The sequence below is a fragment of the Hyperolius riggenbachi genome, chromosome 2 (assembly GCF_040937935.1).
Source record: "Hyperolius riggenbachi isolate aHypRig1 chromosome 2, aHypRig1.pri, whole genome shotgun sequence".
Taxonomy (NCBI): domain Eukaryota; kingdom Metazoa; phylum Chordata; class Amphibia; order Anura; family Hyperoliidae; genus Hyperolius; species Hyperolius riggenbachi.
This window is the reverse complement of record NC_090647.1, coordinates 252,199,805-252,226,757: the sequence shown is the minus strand read 5'-3', so window position 1 is coordinate 252,226,757 and position 26,953 is coordinate 252,199,805. Positions and strand designations below refer to the sequence as shown.

Sequence of the window (26,953 nt, the reverse complement as noted above, 5' to 3'; positions counted from 1 at the left end):
TGGGCTGAAAAAGGTTGGGGACGCCTGTCTTAGACTCACCAGTCTAAAGAACTATGTCACAGCGAATACGACAGATACCTTTACTTGCCCGTGAGCTAGCACAGAGGCTGGCACAAAACAGTCTGTATCCCATCAGAGACCGCCAAGGCAATATATCATACGATCCCATGCAGATAGTGAAGCTTTTTTCAGACTATTATGCAGGCCTATAAGATGGCTCTACTACCAACACATCTAAGGTAACTGACCAGAACATCCTTACTTTTAGACAAAATTCAGATTCCCACTTTCTCCCTATCCGAAAGAGCTAAACTAAACAATCCCATCTCTCCTAAAGACTGAGAATAGGAAATGACAATAGCAGGACAAGGTTGGGTGAATGGCGTTTATCACTCATGGAAACATTCCCAGGAGTAAAGGAGGGCCCAAAAGTAGTTCAGCACCTCTAATGTGTCCATCACAGTTTCCGTGTTTGGTTTTGGCACAGCTATGGGGACAGTGTCTGAAATAACTGGTGACATTATGTGGCAACCCTGGAAATGCATAGGACTTACAGGATGAGATACTTTATTTCTATTCTGCTGAGAGCCACTGCCAACCACACAATCGTAATGAGCACAAAAATTCAGCAAGTCAAGGCAACAAAATAAGGGGTAAACGAAGGACCATAAAAGCTTCAAACCCCTACACTACCACTATCTCATTTAGTGCTTTTTAAAGCCACTACAATTAATTATAATTAATTTTTGCAATGCAACACATTTACATTTTCTTAAAGCTTGTTATCATATTAAAGTGTTCAGTACCTGCCACCTCTACAATGTCTCCAGGCACAATGTCTCTAGCCCTTAAACGCTGTACTCCACTTCGGTCTCCACGGATTACTTTGCCCATTTCTGGTTCATATTCCTTCAGAGCTTCAATCGCACTCTCAGCATTTCTTTCCTGTAGGAAAGCCATGGATAAAACATCAGCAAAAAAACGCTGCCATCCAAGACTTCGCTGCACATGGCCATTTAAATCCTGCCCTGACACAGCACTGGACAGAGTTCCATCCACACCCTTAAGGAATATTAAAACATTACACAAATGGAAAATAAAAAACAAGTCAGTTTGGCTCAATAAGTCACTAAATTTGTTTTCCAAAATGTATCTTTGGCTTAGAAATAATCTATTTATCATTTTTGACAATTCGGAAAAGTCCTCCTGACACCTGAGCCCTCTAATACGATTTAAAAATGGTCTTTCCCTTCACTGGCAAAACAACTGGGATTTCTGGAGTCAAGAACAGGCTTTCACAGATTCTAACTGTGCGCAGAGGCACTAAAAGTAAATGACAACATGCAATAACAGATGCAAAGCATTTAGCCTGCAGTGTTAATCTCCTCTCAACTTGCCCACAGTAAAGATACACTTTATAGTCATTGGGAGCTTTTTCCAGTTCTGATATTTAGTAGAGAAGATCTGCTGGGCTGCTTGCTGGCACACTGCAGTCACACAGGATGCTGGCAGTCAAGACTTTTCCAATGTATTCCATCTTGGAGATCCCCAGCTCACTTAACAGAACCACCCGGAATGTCTCTACTTAAGGTGAATGTCAGCAGCCAGTGGAATAAATGTGGATTCATGTGAATATCACACACTTTGATTTCATTTATAATGTTCTATTAGATGCAGTCAGACTACTCCAACATTAAAACATTGCAATATAATTAACATCATGTACTGAAAACACATAGCATCTTTCTTTTGTGTATTCACACATTAATACAATGGAAGTTTTTATATAAACAAAGTAGCATTGTCATATGAGTGAGGAAAAACAAACACGCAGGAAGTGCAGTAATCTGTGTATATTCTTAAAGCACACTTGAAGTGAGTGTTACATACGATGACATTTATTTCCTTAAAAAAAGGGTGCATTATTCAGACACTTCTAATGCATGAAAGATCAGCAGGGTGCCAGGCAACTGTTATTGCTTAAAAGGAAATAAATATGTCAGCCTCCATATCCCTATGGCTTCAAGTGTGCTTTAAGGAATATACACTAACACTTAGCAAAGGCCTGTAATGTTTAAAAAGTAATGTATTTCTGCAAATGTTTGCTTGCCTTTTCTGTGCATTTAATAGTTTAGTCAAATGCACCACAAATGTACCAGGGCTGTCCAGAAAGTAACCGTAGTTCACTTACAGTATCTGCTGTGCAAGGTTTTTTTTTCTGTGTAATTTAACTTGCACCTCTAGTCTCCCTGCACTGCTTGTCATGCAGCTGTAGAGCACCAGGGTTCAGCAACATTAAAGTACATTGAGCACCAGGGTGCTTATAATTGCAGCAGGCATATTCAATAACCCCCTTCTTTTTAGGGACGCAGTGAGCATATTTTTACTTAAGAAATGAAAAGGTATTGAAAAGGCTGCTTACATTTAGCTACAGGTTAAAATAAAAGTAATTCTAGAAACACTGCAATATGCTTAGGTGCATGACAAAGTTCAATGGCTACCTCAGTAATAAATGTGCACCTCTAAAACCAAGCCCAGAGCACAACTGTTTTGCGATTAGTATGTGTCTGGCCAAAAACTTGGCAGGCAGTAATAATGTATAGAATGTACAATATACAATTGCTAATCTTAATAACTCAGCAAAAAGGAGTTACAGTTTGCACACACCCATGGATCCTACTTGACTAATATGCAAATATATTGGCACAGTGGCTTTTAGTAGAGACTCATGCTACGTACACACATGCGACAACGATCGTTCGTTAAGAACGACGAACGAACTTTTAATTGATGAAAGAACGACCTAAGTAAAGGTAGTTTTAAAAGGTGTGTAACGATCTGATCGTTAGAACGAACGTTACATCACAGAAAGCAACTATTGCGCCTGCGCATAAAAATGAGAAGTTCCATGGAGAAATAGTGAAATGCGCATGTCAAGCCTAGTACGAACGATCGTTTCCAACGATGAACTACTTTTGCAAACGATCGTCGTTGGTTAAAATCCGCCGAGACAGAACTTTCTTTTGTAGCGATTTGGCTCGTTCGTCGTTTGCCTTAATAGTCGGTGGTTCGTTTTTTGTAACGATCGTCGTTGGTAAAGATCGGGGAACGATCGTTACAAACGACTATAGTCGCATGTGTGTACGCACCTTTAAACATTCTTTATCACGCAGATTATTCTGGAAGCAGTTTCATTATGAAAACCATACAGACTGATGTTCTGCTCCTGGCTGGGGGGAAAGGTACTGCTCCAAGAAAAAAATGGGTAGGATGGGTGGCATAGTGGATAGCATTCTTGTCTTGCTTCGCTAGGTCCCAGGTCATATTCCAGTCAGGGCCCTATCTGCATGTGTTAAGTTATTTGACTTCACCCTAAAAATTGACCTTTGATAATGATGGACTATGGTAGGGATTAGATTGAGAGCCCCTATGAGGGACAGTTAGGCTAGGTTCACACTTGGGCGTTTTGGGCCTGTGATCAGCAAAGCACTTCTACACGAGTAATCCTATGGGATTACTCACACTGCAATGATTTCCAATGATTGTAAACGTGCTACATGCAGCATTTTTCTGGTGACGGCATATTGATTCTCATGGAGAAAAATTGTGGGATAGCACAACGTTCACAAGTATGAACAGGGTCTTAGTTACAAGACTATATACTCTGTAAAAGTGCTGCGTGACTGTAGGAGTTTTAAAATAAAGTTTCTGCATCAACAATAGCAATTTGGAGACAGTAATCTATCCCTCTAGATTGCAACAGAATCCACAAAGGGGACACCAGCTATACCAATGGGTTTGTCATACTTTAAAGGACAACTGAAGTGAGAGGTATATGTCGGCCAACATATTTTTTTTCCTTTTCAGCAGTACCAGTTGCCTGGCTATCCTCTGTTGAGCCTCTAATACTTTTAGCTATAGACACTGAACAAGCATGCAGCATATTAGGCGTTTGACATTATTGTCAGATCAGACAAGATAAGTTTCATGCTTGTTTCTGGTGTTATTCAGGCACAACTGCAGCCAAATAGATCAGCAAGGCTGCCAGGCAACTGGTATTGTTGAACAGGAAATCAATACATCCATCAGCTTTCATATCCTTTAAGGACTGCTGGCTGTGTCACCTTAACCCCCCTGGCGGTATGAAAAATTCCGCCAGGGGGAGGCGCAGCAGTTTTTTTTATTATTATTTTAAAACATGTAGCGAGCCCAGGGCTCGCTACATGATAGCCGCTGCTCAGCGGCATCCCCCCGCCCGCTTCGATCGCCTTCGGCGATCTCCGATCAGGAAATCCCGTTCAAAGAACAGGATTTCCTGGAGGGCTTCCCCCGTCGCCATGGCGACGGGGCGGGATGATGTCACCGTCGTCAGCGACGTCGGGACATCATTGGGAGTCCCGATCTACCCCTCAGCGCTGCCTGGCACTGATTGGCCAGGCAGCGCACGGGGTCTGAGGGGGGGCCGCACGCCGCACCGAATAGCGGCGATCAGGCGCGGGGCGGCGGCGATCGGGGTGCTGGCGCAGCTAGCAAGGTGCTAGCTGCATCCAGCAAAAAAAAAAAAAAAAAATCATGTAAATCGGCCCAGCAGGGCCTCAGCGGCACCCTCCGGCGGCTTACCCAGTGTCTAGCACGGGGTTACCGCTAAGGAGGTTAATAGAGGAAGTCACAAGAAATCTCCCTCGACACTTGTGGGGAGGGTACAAATGTCCCTGATGAATCTTCTGTTCTAATAGCAACTGTATATTTTTTGTAATTCAACCTACATTTTGTACTGTCCCTTTGTCACGGTGACAGAGAAAAACACTAAATACCTAGCAGAGGTTCTGAAAATGAAAGCTTGCATTTATCAGAGTTCCTACTTTCATTCATTCAATGTCGAGAATATCCTGTGTCTGTATAGGAACCAGAAGGTATAAGAGCAGAAACAAAAAGGCCATACCTGCCACACTCCTACAAAAGCATTGACAATTAGGATCATAACGATAACTATAGGTTCCACAAAGGCAGTTGTAGTTTCATCTCCATCCTCAAAAAAAGCCAGTGCCTGAAAAACACAAAATGAAAATGCTTACCTAAAAGGAAGTCTAGAACAAATGTACAAGTATCACACGTGAATAATAAAAGGCATCAATTATACTTAATGGTATTCAATTACATGCTATTTTTATACCACTTATGAAGCAACACACAGAACAGGAACTATTGGTAACACATAAAGCAAGACCCTGTGAGAAGTATACAATGTCAGGACCCTTTCCAGTAATAGCAATGGCATGCAGTGTCTGCACTCATAAATTTAACATGTATAGCCATGTAAATGCAAACTATCAGAATTCATGGTAATACTGCATTCTGACTATGCCTCTAACTACTTCTTAGTTCTACAGGGACAGGTTCCAGCTCTGCCTCATTTATTTCATATCCCCAAACTGAAAATAAAAAAAAATAAAAAAAAAAAATCAGAATGTGAGGGTTCCAAATATTAGCAAACAAAAAGATAAAATAAGAAAAAGGTAGATATAAAAGTATTACTGAGGAAAATAAAATACTCACCTGCTGCAAGCAATTAAAACGTTTGTGAGAAAGACGAATTACATTTACTAGCAGTTTTTTTTTTATTGTTGCAGTTGATTTCTGACGGGTGATGCAGGGGAAGCATTTTCCACCTACTGTATCGAGGCGAATAAACTTCTCTCCTAATAATAGAGCCTTTTCTACTATTCCAAGCAACATTAGTCCAGGATCAGAGGAGGACCAGGCAGTCCAAACCAAATTCAACACTCTACAACTTTTGGGATCATTTCTTGCTCCAGAACGCATCAGGCAAACGACTTATGAGGTGAAATGTCCAGCTCTGAGGTAACCGGATAATGATCTCTAACGTTTGCCGAAGCCAACAGCTACCAATTACTATGCCACTTCAGGAATAACTGGAATGCTGTCTTGTTTGCAGTTTCTGGAAAATCACTCATTTCGAAGACAGACGAGGTTCACACAACACAGGTTCCGTGCCTTGTGTGGAGACACCGCATATGCGGTCACCATCCCGGTTCATAAAACATCCATTTTTCCCATTGCATCTGACATGTCATAGACCGGGTGCAATCTATGACATGTCTCACTTCTGTACAGTCTACACAATTATCGTGCAGATACTGAATTTACATTCTGTCACTGCAATGGACACAACAGACATCGTACAGAACGGACATATCAGCGTACGTCTGAACAGAGGCTATGCTTGACATAGGATCTTTTGATATGTCGGTCCTGTGAAATAGACAAAGTGTGAACTCTTTCGGACAAAAAGACAACTGGGAGGGGTGATAAGGACACAGGACAGTTGGAATTATGTTTCATGCTCGCTGTCACCTCCTTTCAACAAAAAAAAGATGTCTGCCCTCATGAAATCAAACATTTGCCTTTTCTTTTAAAACAGGGTGGGTAAGAGATTAGATTACCTATCTATTTTAATTAACATAACTAATGTAACTTAAAGGAATACTATCGATACCAAAGTGTTCTAAAATGACAATGTACAAATAATGTCTAAGTAGCTGTGTAAACATTTTCCTACTTTTATCAGAGGCAAAAGCTGTAATTTATTGAGGGTAGGATTTAGCTATATTGGGACAAATCAATTGCAGAAGGGGTGTCTGCTTCAATGCACAGCCAGAGTTGCATATCAGACTACAGAAAGCAAATATCAAACATCTCAAACTCTGAAAGCAAAAACAGTATGAAAAGCTGTGACAATGTGTTACATTTCCTCTGCTCTCTTCAGACACTTCAGTCAGAAACACAGGACACAGGATCTGCAGCTGTTCTCTCTGTCACACACAGAGCTACACAGAGTTAATTGATCAAGTGTGAGGGGAATTTACCCTCTCCTCATGGCTCAGTCAGCCGTCAGTTTTGGCGTCAGTAAAGTTTGAATGTATTTTGATAACAGTAAACAAAGAAGTTGCTACTAAAATGTATACACCAGTACTTAACAGCACTTCCCAAACAATTCCTGTGTCAATTGAAAAAAATATGTGAATCGATAGTATTCCTTTAATGACCATATGTTTGTTTAGACTAAAGTGCATCTTTAATCTCGCCAAGTCCAAGGGATCTATCTGGGCACTGGCAACAGAGAGAGTTATTGACTGATTTTATAGGGTTAAGCGCTATCCAAGAGGACCAATTGCTCTAAACTTGGAGAAACTTGCTGGGGTCATTCAACCTTTCTGACATGATTTTGTCCATTAGATAAATAAATCTTCTGGAGTAGTTCAGCTCGTGTTGGGGGTAATGATTTCAGGTCCTGGCTAGAAGAGCAGCAAAGGCATACAGGCATGTTATATAAATGCATTATCCACCTCAGAAATATAACCAACTTGTTTTAGCACTGTGCATAACGTAATGTATGTTAGCAGCCTATAAAGAGAAACGTTCCTAACTTCTTTTCACACAGTGCTCAAAATATTTTTTGTACATTACACCCATTAAAAAAACATGCTCCTGGCAAATTCTTCTTGGCAAAACATTTTAACAGAAACAAACACTAATATACCGTATTTTTCGGACTATAAGACGCACTTTTTTCATAAAAAAAAGAGGGGGAAAATGTTGGTGCGTCTTATAGTCCGAATGTAGCAAATGACTCTCCTAAATCCCCGGCAGTCTAGTTGTCCCGGGGCTCCCTCCTTCCCTCCTGCCTTGAATAATTATGCCCCCGATCCTTACTACTGGCCACAATGTCCCCTGGCTAAGTTTTGCACTCCCCCACCTCTTAACAACATGGTGCAGCCTGCACATGATTAGCGCTACTCACAATTCCGGAGCGGCTATGTTGCTCTAAATACATTGGCAGAGTCCTTATGATCGGCAGAGTTATGCTGCAGCCCCCACAGATTAGCGTCACCCCACGGTCTGTCCCCGCAGAAGATAAGCATTGCCTCGCAGTCTGTCCCCGCAGAAGATCATCGTTACCTCGCAGCCTGTCCCCGCAGAAGATCAGCGTCACTCTGCAGTCTGTCCTAGATGCAGCAGCTCTATAAACAGCGCGGGTGTTCTTCTGACTGTGTAGCTTGATGACGTCATCAAGCTACCATACGGAAAGAGCGCCGCGTGTGTATAAAGATCAAAGCCACCGCTCCCGGTCATCAAGCTACACAGTCAGAAGAACACCCGCGCTGTTTATAGAGCCGCTGCATCCAGGACAGACTGCAGAGTGACGCTGATCTTCTGCGGGGACAGGCTGCGAGGCAACGATGATCTTCTGCGGGGACAGACTGCGAGGCAATGCTTATCTTCTGCGGGGACAGACCGTGGGGTGACGCTAATCTGTGGGGGCTGCAGCATAACTCTGCCGATCATAAGGACTCTGCCAATGTATTTAGAGCAACATAGCCGCTCCGGAATTGTGAGTAGCGCTAATCATGTGCAGGCTGCACCATGTTGTTAAGAGGTGGGGGAGTGCAAAACTTAGCCAGGGGACATTGTGGCCAGTAGTAAGGATCGGGGGCATAATTATTAAAGGCAGACTTCTGCGGGGACAGACTGCAGGGTGACGCTGAGGGTGAGTAGTGCAGGAGGGTGAGTAGTGCTAATCGTCTCTGCTGCACCATGCATTCTATAGAAAGAGAGAAGGAGGAGAGCCGAGCTGTGAACTTCATAGGCTATGCTGTCCTTGTAGTGCTCTCTTGCCAAAAATAACAGCATTGGCAAAAAATATCTTGAGGTGAAGATTCAGAGAACTAGAGATTTCCTTTTCTCGCACATTTTATTTGGTTAAAAAATATTTTCCTTTGAAATAAATTGTTAAAAGTTAAAGATTTTTCATCAACTTTCTTGCTTATTCTTGTATTTATCTTCTTGGATGGTTTATTAAAGCTGTTAGATTTGTTTGGCCTTTGTGCTGGTGTACTCCCTCAATTGACTCTGAATGAAGCTGTGGATCTTCAGTCAGGTTCAGCACAATCAAGCTTCACAGCTGCCATGAAGCCAAGTATGCCTTCTTCTACTCAAACATGGGTGCTAGGGATATTGCGTTATCTCCCTGCTTAATCACTACCCCAAGGATCTTACAATCTAATCCCTGCCTCAGGCCACTGCAATCAGGAGCTTGGGGGAGAAGATCCACAAGACGCCCCTGCACCATGGATGCACCTGGTTTAGTATGATTTTTTTCCCTGACTTTGGGCCTCTAAATCTAGGTGCGTCTTATGGTCCGGAGCGTCTTATAGTCCGAAAAATACGGTACTCCCTGTATATATAAACAGGATTCTGATTTTAATCGCCTATTCAAATAAGTTGGCAATTTTTCTCAGTAACTGCAGGTAGCTCTCATATTTGCATACCCGGCTTTAAAAAAACTTTACACATGGAAAACTTTTTTTTTAATGCATAGCCAATTAAAGCATTAAAAAAAAAACTTTATACAATGGTGCTAAACACAAGCAGTATGAGCGGAGGCCAAACATCCACTCTCAGCTTTTTTTTAATTTCACCTCATTTTGAATCTGATGTTGGCAGATGAGACTGTATCATGTTAACACAAATTCTGCTCAAAGGGTTAGTTATTCATCTACATCTCTGGTGATTAGTGATGTATTAACAGTGAAATGGAGGTAAGTTTAGGTGCATGCGCTGGTTTAGTGACGCTTCCACCATTTACAGTTACCGAGTCACCAATTAAAAAGGATGCAAGTCAAAACATTTTCAGTTCTGCAGCTGAATACTAGTTTTGAATGGATGGTCATCCATAGTAAAACTGAAGGATCAGCACAGCAGCCAAGCAACAACCAACACTAAATGGCAGCAAAAGCATTGGTGCCATGATAGATACACTTTAATGGGAACCTGTAAACTGAAACTGCCGCTTAATGTTCAAATGTTCTAATTAACATTACTCCCCTGATATCCACTCCCAGTATACACAACAGTAGTAGCAAAATGTAAAAATATAAAATATAAATAAAATATACCTGTCAGGAACCGGCCCCACGGCAAGCCTGCAGAGACAGTTCCTGATTGGGTTTTCAACGAGATTAAGAGGGGGAGTAGCCTTATTCAAGCTAAACACAAAGTGGTCACCCGCCAAAAACACTTTGCCACCACCAGCAGCCGCCAATATGGTACTGCTAGACAATTCCTACTCTGCTGTTCATCTGCTTGTGCTCAAACTGGCGTTATCGTACCCTGCAAGGCCAAGTACAAAACCGCCACACATGCAATGCAATCATGCATGGTAGCGATGTACAATCCGACCATACAATCAGGCACTGAACTTGTAACACATTACACTGCAGTCTCTCTCTAGGAGATGAAAAGCTCCGCTTAGTACTCAGAAGACTAACTTATTAAAGAGACACTGAAGCGAGACTAAATCTCGCTTCAGCTCTCATATATAGCAGGGGCATGTGTGCCCCTGCTAAAATGCCGCTATCCCGTGGCTGAACGAGGGTCCCTGACCCCCCCAACCCACCCCCCGCAAACCTTGGTCGCAGACTTGGTCGCTGATTTTGCTTCCTGGAGGCAAGGGCTAACGGCTGCAGCCCTGCCTCCCAGCGTGTCTATCAGACGCGCATCGCCGCCTCTCCCCCGCCCCTCTCAGTGAAGGAAGACTGAGAGGGGCGGGGGAGAGGCGGGGATACGCGCTGACAGACGCGCGTGGGGCAGGGCTGCGGCGGTTAGCTCTGCCCCAATGCGGAAGCGCTCCCCCGCATTACGGAGGGGATTTGGGGGGACAGGGACCCCCGTTAAGCCGCGGGATAGCAGCGTTTTAGCGTGCCCCTGCTATATATGAGGTCTGAAGCGAGATCTATTCTCGCTTCAGACTCTTTAAATAAAGATTGAATATTACAAAAAAAACTGGAACAGTGCAAAAAGAAATGGATACAAAGAACACACTGTAAAAAGTACAAAGGCACACAAGACCGCTTGCTTATCAAAAATAAAAAAGGGGGGATAAAGCAGGACTTTGTCAGCGCAAAGGTCCAAACTTGTCGTGGAAGACACTGGTTGTGATTTGATCAGTGGACTTCTCTAGTTTAGGGCTACCTTCAGGAAAAGACACTTTCTGTGCTTCAGCAAAGGGCTTTTATGCTTGGACATATCTCTTGAGGGTATGCAAGCATGTTTGGGGAAAATGGTTTTAATTTATATTTCACTGACATTTTCCCATCTACCAATAGATCTAACTTTACAAGATAGATTATGCAACCCTGGAAGAGTTTCCGGCCATCCTCTTTCTGTAGCGCAAAAGGTGGATCAGCGCAACACCAGGCCGCCTCCGAATGGCCTCCATCAGAGATGCGCTGCGCCCCCCCAGGAACTACAAATGCACCTTGAACCCAAACGGAAGCTCTGCATATACACCAAAAGCATGGCTGTTAAGTGGGAGCAGCTGACCAAAAACGAATTACATTAGTACATAGCAAGGAAATGAGCAGCGCTACTTAAAAACAGACTAGTGCCTACCTGCAAAAGAGTGCAAGCCCCACTTGTGGGGACGAATACACACCGAGCATACACATGACCTGTCTACCACTAGAGGAGGATGTTGGTTTCCATTAACAGCTTGCATGCAACCTATTAAGTACTCGTCCCTCCCATTGCGAAGAAGTCAATCCTCCATGGGAGGGGCCTAACACTAACTAAATCCTAACCTATGTATATGCATAGCCTGGGTGCGGCTGTTTTTAAGTAGCGCTGCTCATTTCCTTGCTATGTACTAATGTAATTTGTTTTTGGTCAGCTGCTCCTACTTAACAGCCATGCTTTTGGTGTATATGCAGAGCTTCCGTTTGGGTTCAAGGTGCGTTTGTAGTTCCTGGGGGGGCTCAGCGCATCTCTGATGGAGGCCATTCGGAGGCGGCCTGGTGTTGCGCTGATCCACCTTTTGCGCAATTTTCAATTTTCGATTTTATTTGATTAGCCGCACCCAGGCTATGCATATACATAGGTTAGGATTTAGTTAGTGTTAGGCCCCTCCCATGGAGGATTGACTTCTTCGCAGTGGGAGGGACGAGTACTTAATAGGTTGCATGCAAGCTGTTAATGGAAACCAACATCCTCCTCTAGTGGTAGACAGGTCATGTGTATGCTCGGTGTGTATTCGACCCCACAAGTGGGGCTTGCACTCTTTTGCAGGTAGGCACTAGTCTGTTTTTAAGTAGCGCTGCTCATTTCCTTGCTATATCCTCTTTCTGTAGTCTGTCAGACACCCAAAACAGTCAAGGTGTTACATGTGACAATAAGGTGTTTGCATTGACCTTAGCTTAACAATGCCTACGAACCAGGTTTTTTTCAGACAAGCATGCTACTGAATGTCAGCTGCTGACTGGGTGCAATATTTGCCTGTAGACTTCAGAGGGTATGCAAACGCTTACCCTCTTTGCATTGGAGAAGGAGAGTCTGCCCTCTCTCCAAATGAAGTACACAAACAGGACACCATACAGAAAACAGAGGCTCTCACAGATAAGAGTTAAACAAAAATGGCTGCATATACAACATCACAATACCCATACATTTGCAGATTTTATTTTATTTTTTAAAGCAACTAACACCACTCTTCCTTTAGTCACATAGCATTGTAGGTAGAAATATTTTTTTAGATTTTCCTGTAAATTTATCGCCACACTGGTATCCACTATAATGAAGCACAGCAGGTTTATTCTAAGGACTTTCATATGCTGCAGTTCTCCCAAGTTCTGGATTGGTAACGTCACAGACTGATCGATATTATTTGATCCATATTTATTCACTTTGTTTTGTGGTAAAGCCTTAGAGTAATGTAGTGGTTTATTCTTTCTATTCACAAACTTTTATGCATTGTATGCTTCAAAACAGTGCATAATGGGACACCAAGTTGGCTGCTGCACTGCTTCAGAGAAGACAGCAGTGGACCAACAGATATGAAAAATAAACCCTATGCTATCATATTGGTGTGTTCACATGTTCATTTCCATGTGTCTGGGTTTCTCCGCTGAGAAGCACAAACCAAACCTGCTTGGGTTTTTTTTGGATAGTGGATGTGTTGCCATTCATTCAATAGTATGGCACACAAACTCCCCACTGCAACACCTCCACAACTGTACACCAATTCAATATTATTATGCGGATACACGACTGGATCTGGCATAGCATGAACTAAACCTAAAAAAAATAATGAGATAGTCTGAGCCGGTAGACAGAAGTAATAACTAAAGGTTAGCATCTCTTAATCAGAACTGGGGAATAACCTCCCATAGCCACTCTGCCCACTAGCAGCCCTCTCTGTGCTCACTCCCAGGACAGAGCTCACTCAGGAGCAAGCTCCCATAGGTTCACGTGGCACCGACCCAGAGGTCATTACTAGGTCAGCACCATTTTTAAAGAGGAGCACTCAGAATTCAAGCAATTTCAGTAAAGGCAAAGAACACCCAGGGGTTAAAGCTTGCGTTCCACAGCACAGTAATTGATAACGTTTAAAATTAAACTATTTTCACCAGTCAGATAGGGAATACGCAGGCTCCAAAAGAACACATATATTCTTCAATTAAACTTCAATTCCAGATAAAAGCCGTGATCACAATCCGATTTATCCTGCTTGTCCACAAGTAAAGATATAGGATTTTACCCTGTAAAATAAACTTCACATAGCGCAGTACTACATAGATTAAAACACCCAGTGAGCACTCCAAGGATAGTGCAAAGGGCCTTCAACAGAGATACTTTAGTGCTTGAGGGGCACTATACCCCCTTAGTGGGTCACACTCACAGTGTTCCCTCTTGAATCTCAAGCATATCAGCCCTCCAACCTGGGCACCGCACTCTTTAAAACAATTCCTTAAAAATACAAAGCAGAACCCGCATAGCGTAAGACCTTACAAAATTTATTGCTAAAACTGCATAAGTTATGCGTACCAAATGTAAAAAGAACAAGCGATTATCTGATGTGTCAACCAGCGCCGCGGACGGATCCCGCTGCACGCCTCAGTCCCCGCTATGCTCCACTTCCTAGATGCATCCCATGTGACTCCAAACTCCGCCCTACGCGTTTCGTCAAATGACTCATCAGGGAGCCCTTGTTTTAAGGAGTGCGGTGCCCAGGTTGGAGGGCTGATATGCTTGAGATTCAAGAGGGAACACGGTGAGTGTGACCCACTAAGGGGGTATAGTACCCCTCAAGCACTAAAGTATCTCTGGTGAAGGCCCTTTGCACTATCCTTGGAGTGCTCACTGGGTGCTTTAACCTATGCAGTACTGCGCTATGTGAAGTTTATTTTACAGGGTAAAGTCCTATATCTCTACTTGTGGACAAGCAGGATAAATTGGATTGTGATTGCGGCTTTTATCTGGAATTGAATTTCAGTAAAGGAATGGGATGCAGGAGAGGAGAAGAGGGAAGACTACAGTATGCAGGAGGTAAGTATGCTGTGGTTATGTTTATTGTATTGAGGGGAGGGGGGTTTGCTTTAAAACCAGTCTGCCAATGGCGAAAAACCCAACAATCTCCTTTAGCGGAGGATTTTTTTTGTTTTAAGTATCTCTGGAACTTGAAGCTTTCACCCTAAGCTATAACCTGGGCATTTTTAATGTTTGAACTGAGCATGCTGATAAGGTTGACATCCAGTTGCTCAAGGCTGGAAGAGAGAGCAGCATCACATTTGCAACTAGTAAAAGTAGAAGAGGAAAATATATATTACAAGACTTTCACAGAAACGTTTATAGAATTACTGAATGATATGTGATAGTAACGGTTTTCCATGAGGATCTGGTACCAAGACACAGTTGCCATGGTGAAGAATAGGCACAATGAGGATTTCAAATTGCACCGATTAAAAGTAGCCAATCATAAATTCATTTTCCAAGAGTCTTTAATGAATGAGAATGAATGTGTTTCATAGTTACTGGTGAACTTTTTATATGAGGTCATCGCCATTGTGGTGGTCATGTTGAATCATCGACTCGTGCTTCATTTGTTTAATGAACTTGAGCTGAATGTATCCAACAAGGTAACTCTAAGACTAAAAGGATTACTACACAGCAGCTGGGCCTTCTAGAATGCTGCCAATTTGCAGAATTTTAGGAAGTGAGTAAACATTATGTCATGCTTTATCTTCCAAAGATCAGAAGTCTGGTCCACCCAGTGTACTGAGCATTTGGAAAGCCCAGTTTCATTTTAAAAACTGAAATCCAAGCACTTAACAAGAATCTCCATATACACAAACTGCAATGAACAAGTTAGATAAAGGACTTCAAATAGAGTATCGTAAAAACTTTTTTTTTTTAATATAAAACAGTTTGCTGACACAGGACAAAGAGGCATGGTTATCCCTACACTGTGTACTTATTTGCACTAAAAGTTGAATTCACTTGCCAGAGACAAGATGTACCCATCCTGCCAGCATGCTGTGTATGGGTTTTAGAATGCGTTGCACACAATGTCTAAAGAGTCCAAGCTGCAGGGCAATAAGCTACAATCTAATACTGTGAAAAAAAGACTCCCTTTCACTGGTTACTCTATGTGTTGTTGTATAAACAAAAACAGTGGCACTCCTAGCAACCAATAAGAGACAAAAGTGAATTCTGCATTACGATATTAAACTATGGCTCCTTGGCATTTAGCCACACTTCACAGGCACACTGGGTTTTGCTTGCAGCTAACAGAACTTGTTTTAAAACTTAAAGAGAAACTCCAACCTAGAATTGAACTTTATCCCAATCAGTAGCTGATACCCCCGTTTACATGAGAAATATAATGCTTTTCACAAACAGACCATCAGGGGGCGCTGTATGACTGATTTTGTGCTGAAACCCCTCCCACAAGAAGCTCTGGGACCGCGGTACTCTGGGCAAACTGCCACAATGTAACAAGGTTCACAGATAGGAAATAGCTGTTTACAGCTGTCTGTAACAGCCAAAACAGCTAGGAGCAGCTACATAACCTGCCCACAGTAAAAATGTCACCATGTAATAAATGTCAGAATGTAAATCGGGGAGAGGAAAGATTTTACAATGAGCAAACACTGAAATAATTTATACATAATTATGGTAAACAATGAAGCACTTTTTTACTACATTATTTTCACTGGAGTTCCTCTTTAAGATTTTGAATTTGCTAGTTGATAAATTGCATCTTTCTGACAGCAATTAAGGTATCCACATAGTTAGAGGGCTATGGAAGCTGCCATGTTTGTTTCCTTTTGACAAATACAGTTGCCTGGCTGGCTCTTAGCTTTAATGCCCTTTGCCCACACTAACCAAAAGCTTTTTTCAGCTACAGTGGCTTGCAAAAGTGTTCGGCTCCCTTGACGGTTTCCACATTTTGTCACATTACTGCCACAAACATAAATCAATTTTATTGGAATTCCACGTGAAAGACCAATACACAGTGGTGTACACGTGAGAAGTGGAACAAAAATCATACAGGATTCCAAACATTTTTTACAGATAAATAACTGCAAAGTGGGGTGTGCGTAATTATTCAGCCCCCTGAGTCAATACTTTGTAGAACCACCTTTTGCTGCAATTACAGCTGTCTTTTAGGGTATGTCTCTACCAGCTTTGCACATCTAGAGACTGAAATCCTTGCCCTTTCTTCTTTGCAAAACAATTCAGCTCAGTCAGATTAGATGGACAGCATTCGTGAACAGCAGTTTTCCACAAATTCTCGATTGGATTTAGATCTGCACTTTGACTGGCCCATTCTAACACATGGATAGGTTTTGTTTTAAACCATTCCATTGTTACCCTGGCTTTATGTTTAGGGTCGTTGTCCTGCTGGAAGGTGAACCTCCACCCCAGTCTTTTGCAGACTCCAAGAGGTTTTCTTCCAATATTGCCCTGTATTTGGCTCCATCCATCTTCCCATCAACGCTGACCAGCTTCCCTGTCCCTGCTGAAGAGAAGCACCCCCAGAGCATGATGCTGCCACCACATTTGACAGTGGGGATGGTGTGTTCAGAGTGATGTGCAGTGTTAGTTTTCCGCCACACATAGCGTTATGCTTTTCTGTTAACAATGGCTTTCTTCTTGCCAGTCTTCCTTAAAGGCCAACTTTGTGCAGTGCAGGACTAATAGTTGTCCTATGGACAGATTCCGGCACCTGAGCTGTAGATCTCTGCAGCTCATCCAGAGTCACCATGGGCCTCTTGACTGCATTTCTGATCAGTGCTCTCCTTGTTCAGCCTGTGAGTTTAGGTGGACGGCCTTGTCTTGGTAGGTTTACAGTTGTGCCATACTCCTATTTCTGTATGATCGCTTGAACAGTGCTCTGTGGGATATTCAAAGCTTTGGAAATCTTTTTGTAGCCTAATCCTGCTTTAAATTTCTCAATAACTTTATCCCTGACTTGTCTGGTGTGTTCTTTGGACTTCATGGTGTTGTTGCTCCCAATATTCTCTTAGACAACCTCTGAGGCCATCACAGAGCAGCTGTATTTGTACTGACTTTAGATTACACACAGGTGCACTCTAGTCATCAGGCAATGTCTATGGGTAACAGACTGCACTCAGACCAAAGGGGGCTGAATAATTACGCACACCCCACTTTGCAGTTATTTGTAAAAAATGTTTGGAATCATGTATGATTTTCGTTCCACTTCTCACGTGTACACCACTTTGTATTGGTCTTTCACGTGGAACTCCAATAAAATTGATTCATGTTTGTGGCAGTAATGTGACAGAATGTGGAAAACATCAAGGGGGCCGAATACTTTTGCAACCCACTGTATGTTATTGAAAGTTTAGTTAGTGGATTCAGGGTCTAGCGGGTTCAGGGTCTGTGGTTTAAAGTTTTGGAAGTAGATCAGCAGCAGACAGCTAGGCATTGTTTATAAGGAAATAAATATGGCAGTCTCCATGTCACTCTCACTACAGGGTTACTTTGAATTCAAATTCTATGGAAAATGTAAGCATTTTTTTATAACAGGACATAGCTCATGCTTCCTCTTCCCGTTTGCCTAATTCTGCTGAATGTTCAAATTCAGAATGGTCACTCTTTCTCATCTCTATTGGTACAGCATAATACATAAGATTTCCAGCCACTGTGTGCTCCCTTATTGGCTTTGCCTCCCCTACGTTCTGCCGCTGTAGCCCCATTCACAGCTCCACCAATCAGAGCACGGCGCATTTGCTGTCCACTCCACATGTTCTTATGGATAGCCCCCCTCGAATGGATGAGCAGAGCAGAGCATGTACAGTTTCAGAATATTCAAGTCCACGCATGCACAGGATGGAAAGTAGGTCAGGCACAATAAGAAGTCACATCGTGTCTGGAAACCTTATAGATTATTTTGGTATGTATCAATTAAAGCTTTTTTTTTTTACCTTAGGTTTACTTTAATAAATGGTTTGTAAAACCATATGTTTTTTGTTTTGTTTTTTTTTAAATTTGATGACGGCAACAGGTTTCAAAAAAAATAAAAAATAAAAAAAATTGGAACAGTGGCAAGTTTACGATTATTCACTACATCTCTGCTCTGACTAGTCCATTCTCCATTTGAGAACAGTGAAGCTCTGTAGAGACAAATTTCATGCCCAAATCAGAAACATTTGTGTATAATAAACCAAATTGTGTCAAGTTAATTCTTCCTGTGAAGTGTTACACTGCAGTTAGTTACAGTTAGTGAATGAATAGCTTAATTTCTAGAGGCAATCACTGCACATTTTACTCCTGTAAGCATACAGGCATAATTATTAAAATCTAAATATAAAAGCATTTTACATTAGAAAGAAGCCAGATGAAGCCAAATAATTTCAGTGGAACAAATTGTTTTTGCATGTTTGTTTTTGCAAATTCCGGATCTCCATCCTTGATTTACTGCCAAAAGGAAAGCTCCTATTTTTCTACTCCCATATTGATCTTTAGGGAGGATGCAGAACCTACACCTATAAGTGCACACAAAAGAAAGAGCCGCAGCGTGGCATCTGGCTTTTGTTACAGCAGACATGTGCCACTCTGGGGTCAGTGTCAGTCACTGTCTGCAATGGTTCTGACATTTTGCTGCAATCAGTTCACAAAAAGTGCATCTCCTTAATGGTGCTGCACAAGATAAATATATCACTGAGTGGTATCAGTTACCGTACGCGTTTACTAGCATTACACATTTTTTATTATGCATTCCAAATTTGTGTCCCTTGGAGCAGAACACAGGTCAGGAGACAGGCAATAGTGGGGGTGGCAATGGTAAGAACCAGGAAAAAAAAAAAAATGTAGGTTAATAATAGAATAGTGAGGAAAGCAACGGACTTGTGAAATATGTGAAGAGCAGGTTTGTCTGTGTGTTCCATTATTGTACATGTCCACATGTCCAGTCTGTGTGTCCATTGCTGAATGAGGAAAGGGCTGCCGCTTGCCTGTCCATCATTGGAGTTCAGAAGTTGGCCACAACTTATTTATGTGGGTGTGGCTAATGCACACAGTCCTAGACGTGACAAGATCTGCCCAGTGTATGGTACTGGGAAGGCCATGGCCTGCCTTTTTATGACCCCAGATTCAGTGGACCTGTAGGGATCAAATATACGCTTAATCAAGCTTACAATCTTACACTGATCTGACTGGCTGGTGCCAGTGATTGTCAGGTCTTTCAGGTTTGCTCTGCTTGGACACGTATGCAGTTTACTCCCGTTTCAGCCCGTTTGAGGAGATTGTTACTTTCTGTGCATCTGTATTTGGATTGTGGCATTTAAAAGTTTATTAAAAGGGAACCACAAGTGATAGGCATGTAGTGGTGGCCGTATTCATTTCTTTTAAAACAATACCAGTTGCCTAACCTAGGTTCTCAACATGTGGTACGCGTACCCCAGGGGGTACTCTGGCTTGATATACTTAACCAAGAATAACAAATTTGGAGTTTTAGAAAATGATAAATCTCAATTAAACAAAACCAAAATTAGTAAATGGTTGGAAATTGTTTTTAACCAATTACCATGTACTATGATTAAATATATAATTGTCGAAGGGGTTCTTGTGATAATGTTTACTATGCTAGGGGGTACTTGGTAAGTACAGGGTTTTAGAAGGGGTACATACCAATAAAATGTTGAGAAACACTAGCAGTCCTGCTAATCTCTTTGGCAGCAGTGTGGTCTGAATCACACACCTGAAACAAGCACGCGGTATATGCAGTTATACATTGCTACAGCCAGGCAATGTGCATTGTTTAAAGGGAAATAAATAAGTCAGCCTCTATATCCATATATCATTTCAGGTGTGTTCCTCTTGAGGACTGCAGTGCTAAACCCCCCTAGTGACCAGGCCATTTTCAGTAAAATTGGCCACTGCAGCTTTAAAGGACTTACGAGCCCAAATAGTAAAAAAAAAGTTGAGTACCTTAATCATTTTTAAATGCACGGAGGACGCCGTCCGCGCCCTCCGTGCTGTTCCGCCGGGTCCCCGCAGTCTGATCGCCCCCCGTGCCGCTCCCGACCCCACGGACGGGGTCGGGCTCCCCTTCCTCTCCCAAGATGGCCGCCGGAGCCGGCCGCGGCTGCGCAGTCCGCATACGCGTTAGTGCGGCTGCGCAGCTCTAGGGCCTCCCCCCTCGATCCACGCTACTGTGCGTGGATCGGGGGGGAGGCCCTAGAGCTGCGCAGCCGCACTAACGCGTATGCGGACTGCGCAGCCGCGGCCGGCTCCGGCGGCCATCTTGGGAGAGGAAGGGGAGCCCGACCCCGTCCGTGGGGTCGGGAGCGGCACGGGGGGCGATCAGACTGCGGGGACCCGGCGGAACAGCACAGAGGGCGCGGACGGCGTCCTCCGTGCATTTAAAAATGATTAAGGTACTTTTTTTTACTATTTGGGCTCGTAAGTCCTTTAAGGCCAAGCTGCAGGGCAGCACAACACAGCACACAATTGATTCCCCCCCCCCCCTTTTCTTCCCACCAACAGAGCTCTCTGTTGGTGGGGTCTGATCGCTCCCCCCATGTTTATTTTTTTTATTTTTTTAAACTCTGTTTCTTTAAATCCCTTCCCTCCCTCCCTCCAGGCAGCCAATTATGGCGATCGGCTGTCATAGGCGTCTGCCTATGAGAGCCGATTGCTCTCTTGTCCCCCAGGGGGACAGCCGTGTCACACGGCTGACCTCAGTGCATCGCTGCTGCTGATCGCAGCGCTGCACCGTGTAAATAGACGGCGAGATCGCCGTCTAACAGTCTCCCGAGCGGCAATAGCCGCTCGAAGACTGAAGGCGGGGCGGAGCTCCGCCCCCCAAGCAGGAGATGCGCGCGCAGCGTGCGCGCGATCTCCTGCAAAACAGAGCCCCAGGACTTTACGCCAATTGGCGTTAGGCGGTCCTGGGGCTGCCGCCGTGGCCACGCCCATCGGCGTGACGCGGGCGGCAAGAGGTTAAGTGTGCTCCTCAGGAGACTGCATCAATTGTGTGCCTACCTATATTCTTTTTTTTTAGCTCTGTACAATAACATTTGTCTGTGTAAATTAGTGATGGAGATGGGACCAAATAATGGAGGCAAGGCCATGAGGCGGATGGGCTGCACATAAGGGAGAAGGGTGCAATTATGTGGAAATGTGAGCAGCAGCAGCTGTATAGCAAATGAGTGCAGTGCAAAGGCTTCAGGTTTCATGGTACAATGGAAACAGAAGTGGTAAAGACACTAATGTTTTCTCCCAGATTAGTCTTTTTCTTGGTTTTTCACCCCAGATTGCTGGTCTTGTTTCAAAATGAACAGCATTAGAATGTCTATGAATAGAACATTTCTTAATCTGAATAATGTCAAAACTCAGAAAAATTTGCAATTTTTAGGCATATGAGTGATCATTGACATTTTCAGTTCTTAAAACATGCCAGTGTTTTTCCATATTTGAACATGCAAACACCTGTTCCTCAAGCTCCCCTGGCAACTTTCAGAAACCAGGTATACACTGCGCTTTCATTTCTGTGAGCTGGGATGTTGCCAAAATAGCAACATTGTTCAGGAAGGACAATATTCTGCTGGCAAAATACAAGCAACTGTCACATTTGTGTCATTGGAACAGGCAACAAGATATCGCTAGTGGCTGGAATTCTAGCCATTTACTTTTTTTAGCCTGGGATAAAAATCCAATAGCCTCCTGACGAGGCATATAAACAGTAAGCTTAAATGCCTCATTTTGGGGGGAAAAACCTGTGTCATAATGAAGGACTTCTCTGCTGTAAGAGTAAAGCTGAGGGAACAGTTGTGTTACTGGTATGAAGTTCAGCTGTTTCAGCCATGCAAGGCATTTGCAGATCTCTGCACAGAGAATTTAAATGTGTGCATTAAACACCAAGTGAACACCTGACACAACTGGCTGAGCAAATTTGGCCTTATTGGCTATTCATGAGGCAATGCTCATGCAAATATGCATTTGCTTTCGCATGCCAACTAATGCAGGGTCCATTGAACCAATGCCGCAAAGCGGTTTGCCCTGCGGGAATTAGTTCATGCTATACAGCACTATCCAGGAGCGCCTCGGGGAGGCTTCCCAATGCCCCCATACAACCAGGGGACCGCGGGGTCCCAGGCGCTCTCACTGCCTGGGAACCACAGCAGCACCCCGGAGGGGGGAGGCTGGGTGGCGCAGGCGGCCCCCCCAAGCGTGGCCAGCGCCGGGGAGAGCCATCCGCACCTTTCACCTCCCAATATTTAAAAACAGGCACTTACCTTGACGTCCATTGCGTTCTGCTGCTGAGCATAGCTTGGGTGCAACACATTTGAAAAGGAAAGGAATGAAGCATGGGTCGCACCGAGCTTTGGAGCTCAGGGCTGGCTCACACACTGCACTCCAAGGGGGGTGGAGGACAGGCACTGACAGCCCACTCCAGGACTCACACTACCTGGAATGAGCCATCCGCCACCCGCCTCCAAGGGAAAGCCAGTTGTGTCAGGTGTTCACTTGGTGTTTAATGCACACATTTAAATTCTCTGTGCAGCGATTTGTGAATTTCTTTCCCTTGGAGGCGGGTGGCGGATGGCTCATTCCAGGTAGTGTGAGTCCTGGAGTGGGCTGTCAGTGCCTGTCCTCCACCCCCCTTGGAGTGCAGTGTGTGAGCCAGCCCTGAGCTCCAAAGCTCGGTGCGACCCATGCTTCATTCCTTTCCTTTTCAAATGTGTTGCACCCAAGCTATGCTCAGCAGCAGAACGCAATGGACGTCAAGGTAAGTGCCTGTTTTTAAATATTGGGAGGTGAAAGGTGCGGATGGCTCTCCCCGGCGCTGGCCACGCTTGGGGGGGCCGCCTGCGCCACCCAGCCTCCCCCCTCCGGGGTGCTGCTGTGGTTCCCAGGCAGTGAGAGCGCCTGGGACCCCGCGGTCCCCCGGTTGTATGGGGGCATTGGGAAGCCTCCCCGAGGCGCTCCTGGATAGTGCTGTATAGCATGAACTAATTCCCGCAGGGCAAACCGCTTTGCGGCATTGGTTCAATGGACCCTGCATTAGTTGGCATGCGAAAGCAAATGCATATTTGCATGAGCATTGCCTCATGAATAGCCAATAAGGCCAAATTTGCTCAGCCAGTTGTGTCAGGTGTTCACTTGGTGTTTAATGCACACATTTAAATTCTCTGTGCAGGCATTTGCAGATCTACAGCATAATCAGAAAGTGCCTTCATGGCACTGATGTCCACACTAAAGCGTTGTGCAGCTGAGCATCCTGCCGATGCACTGAAATGCATGCAGAATCCCATTCAATGTAACTAATGAATATGTGGTCTATGCCTTACTGCCTGAAGTGACTATTTCCCCCAGATCTCAATTCCCAATAAATATCTCCACTGTGCATAAACCAAAAATGTAAATGTATTTATATTTTATATATCTGTAACGCCCCTCCACCTCCCAAATCAATATCTTCTGTGTGCATCAATACTTAATAAATTAATAGGTTGTCAGTGCATGAATGCCCCTCTGAAGTAAATTTCTCCTTTGTGCATCAACTATCCCCTAAGGCCTGGAACCTATTAGAAAGCGCAAACCGCTACCGCAATCCCTAGTGATTTGTGATTGCGTTTTGCAAGCGATTTTTGGAGCGATTTCCCTGCCCCTATACAATTCATTAGAAACGCTCCCAAAATGCATGTCCAGCAATTGCAATTTCCTTCATCGAAATTGCTCTAGTGGGTTCTCTCCCATCCATTTACATTGGCAGAGAATTTAGGAAAATCTCTAGTGACTAAAAGAGTTTCTGAAACGCTCAAAAAAACGCTCTAGCAAGTTCCAGGCCTAAAGTGAATATTTCCATGGAACACTACTCTCGCCGGGCTGGTGCAAACCAGAGCAGTTCTGGAGGTTTTTTTTTTTTTTTTAAACGCTTGCAAGTGGAAAACCGCTTGGCTAATGAAAGTGAATGGGACGGTGCACACCAGAGCGGCTCGTTTTTTCCACAAATGCAAACTCGGGGGCTGCAGCATTTTTTAGATTTCTGAGACGTTTCTGCCTCAATGTTAAAGTATAGGAAAGTGGAAAACCGCTCTGAAAAACGCTAGCTCAGAGTGCTTTTCCAGGCGTTTTTGTTACAGAAGCTGTTCAGTAACCGCTTTACTGTAACACTATTGGAAATGTGCTACACAACAACGCTAGGTATGTTTAGAAAACATGCCTAGAATCGCTCTGAAATCTGCCTCAAAAACCTCTAGCGTTTTGCAGATCTGCTAGAGGTTTTTGGTGGGCACTGGGCCTCCCATGTGCTTGCAATCCTTCCTATCCAGCGTATACAGTGATGTAATCCAAAACCAGAACCAGTAGGTTGAAGAGGACCAAATCATATTCACACATTATGCATTATTGTTGTATACTTAACACATTACAGAAGTAATTTTGGTGTGTGCATATGCACAGCACCAGTCACTTTAGTGAATAGTGTGTGCATTATATCACAGAAAACAATGGCCAATATACAGTGCAATAACGCAAACCAATTGCATTCCCCTAGTGAGAGAGAATGAGCTGTAAAGCATAACAGAGAGCTCATTCATCCCAAACCTTTGCACCCAAATCACTGCCAATATCAGCAACAATGCTTCTATATAAAACACCTGATATAAATTGTGAATCCAAAGGTTTGTCTTTACTTACAAAAGATACACATGCAGCTAGGAGAAGAATGCGCACTAAAAGATCTTCAAATTGTTCTACTACCAGTTCCCATAGAGATTTTCCTGCAAAAATAAGACAGGTGCTATAATATCTGTTCATGTCAAAGTGCATATATCATGCAAATGATTTATTTTACTTAGAAACTGCTTCTCTATGTATTCAACATCATATGAAACATTTCTAACAAACTTTAAAATAGGAAGCGATACAGCTTTTTTCTTAAAAATAGTAATAATCCCACCTGACATGTTTAGACTGCTTAATTCTGCACTCCAGAGAGACTGTTTTATTTGGATAGATAATAAAAGCTTGGGCAGACCTAAGGACTCGTTTCCACTATTGCGGTGCGGAATCGCCTGGATTCCACCGCTGATGAAATCGCATGCGGATGCGATTCCCCATGCGTTTTTTTGCCACGAATTCGCATAGGTGAGGGTATATGCGATTTTAACCATGTCACTGCCTGTGTGAATTTACATTGGTACGCATGCGAATTCGCGGCAAAAAACGCATGGGAAAACCGCATGTGATTTCCCCATTAAATACATTGCATGCGATCCGCATGCATTCCACTCCCAGGCGAATTCTGCGGCTCTTTTGTGCGCTTTTTCTCCGCTGTAAAAAAATGCACCTCAACAACTCTACAGTGGAAACAGGCCCATCCACTTGCATTACATGTGCGAACCCGCATGCGTTGGATGCATGCGGATTCGCGATAGTGGAAACGAGCCCTTAGGGCTGGTTCACATAGGCTCCTGCTCAGCATCTCTTGCAGAAAAGCATTTAGTGGCTTTCAGCGATGTTTTTTACCCACGCAGAAAGACACGGAAAAGAAATCCTGGAAGCAACATGTTGCTTCCAGGACTGCCTAAGCATCGGACAGAAGACACGAAAAATAAGGCTAAAAATGTGGCGATAGTGTGGACGGTAGCCAACAAACGCCATAGCCGATGTTTACAGCCCCGGAAAATACAGTGTAAAATGGCCCTTAGTTAGATTACCTGATCTGCATGCTCGTTCCAGGCAAAATATCGCCAACCAAGTCAGGTAACTGATATCCAAGATTGACTTTTGTAGGTAAACATGCAGCAGCAAACTAGAAGCATTGCAAGAAGTACAAACATATAGAAAAGTAATCGCCTAACCATCTCTGGCATTGCTCACCAACAGTGAAGCCTCTGCAATCTGTTATGTAACAACAGCCAGTATCTACACAGGAAGAAACATGTCGCTCAGGCCTGGCAATTGCTTAGTAAGCCATCAAGTGCTGAAGTGGCCACAAGTACAATTCCATAGACTCGGTTCACACTTGCTGGTATGGTAGCATGTCTGTATTGCAGGAATATGCTGTACCAGTCTGGGATCGCTCGCAGTGTCCATTGCCACTGTGGTGTGGATGCTTGCCTTTCCATTGGATACATGGCAACACAGACTACCCAATCAATAAAAAAAAAAAAAAAAAAAAAAAAAAAAAAAAAAAATGTAAAAAAACATTGGGCATGCTCATTGTGAAAACACAACAGACCAACTAGACTGGAAATGGAAACGCGTAAATGGACCAATAGGAAAAGATTGGTCCAGTCTGCATTTCCACTGCTGTTTGCTCCAGCAAACAGTCTAGCAAGCAGATCAAATATGAACAGAGCCTTAAGAACGTGAGTTTCAGGGTAAACAGACATGTTTTTGTGAGAGGAAACCTTTTCTAGATTGTAAGCTCGCAAGGATAGGGAATTCCCTGTAGCATTTCTTGTTTCTGTTGTACTGTACTTTATGAAATGCACATGCACCAGGTTATTGGTGATGTCTGAAACCACACAACTATGTATGTATTTGTACTTGTATTGCTGGATGTCCTGATTGTAAAATGTGTTGAATCTCTCATTGATCTATGCTTCCCAGTATATGT

General features: G+C 43.5%; 1 protein-coding gene across 1 annotated transcript in view; it reads right to left on the bottom strand.

Annotated features, from left to right (window-relative positions):
- Positions 1–26,953, bottom strand: part of ATP2A3 (ATPase sarcoplasmic/endoplasmic reticulum Ca2+ transporting 3) — a 231,029-nt gene that overhangs the window by 136,674 nt on the left and 67,402 nt on the right. Inside the window, exons 3-5 of the mRNA XM_068268507.1 lie at positions 25,027–25,109; positions 4,943–5,047; positions 807–945 (exon numbers count right to left, since the gene is read on the bottom strand). Of these exons, the coding sequence (XP_068124608.1) occupies positions 807–945; positions 4,943–5,047; positions 25,027–25,109 (327 nt within the window). The remainder of the gene's footprint in view (positions 1–806; positions 946–4,942; positions 5,048–25,026; positions 25,110–26,953) is intronic.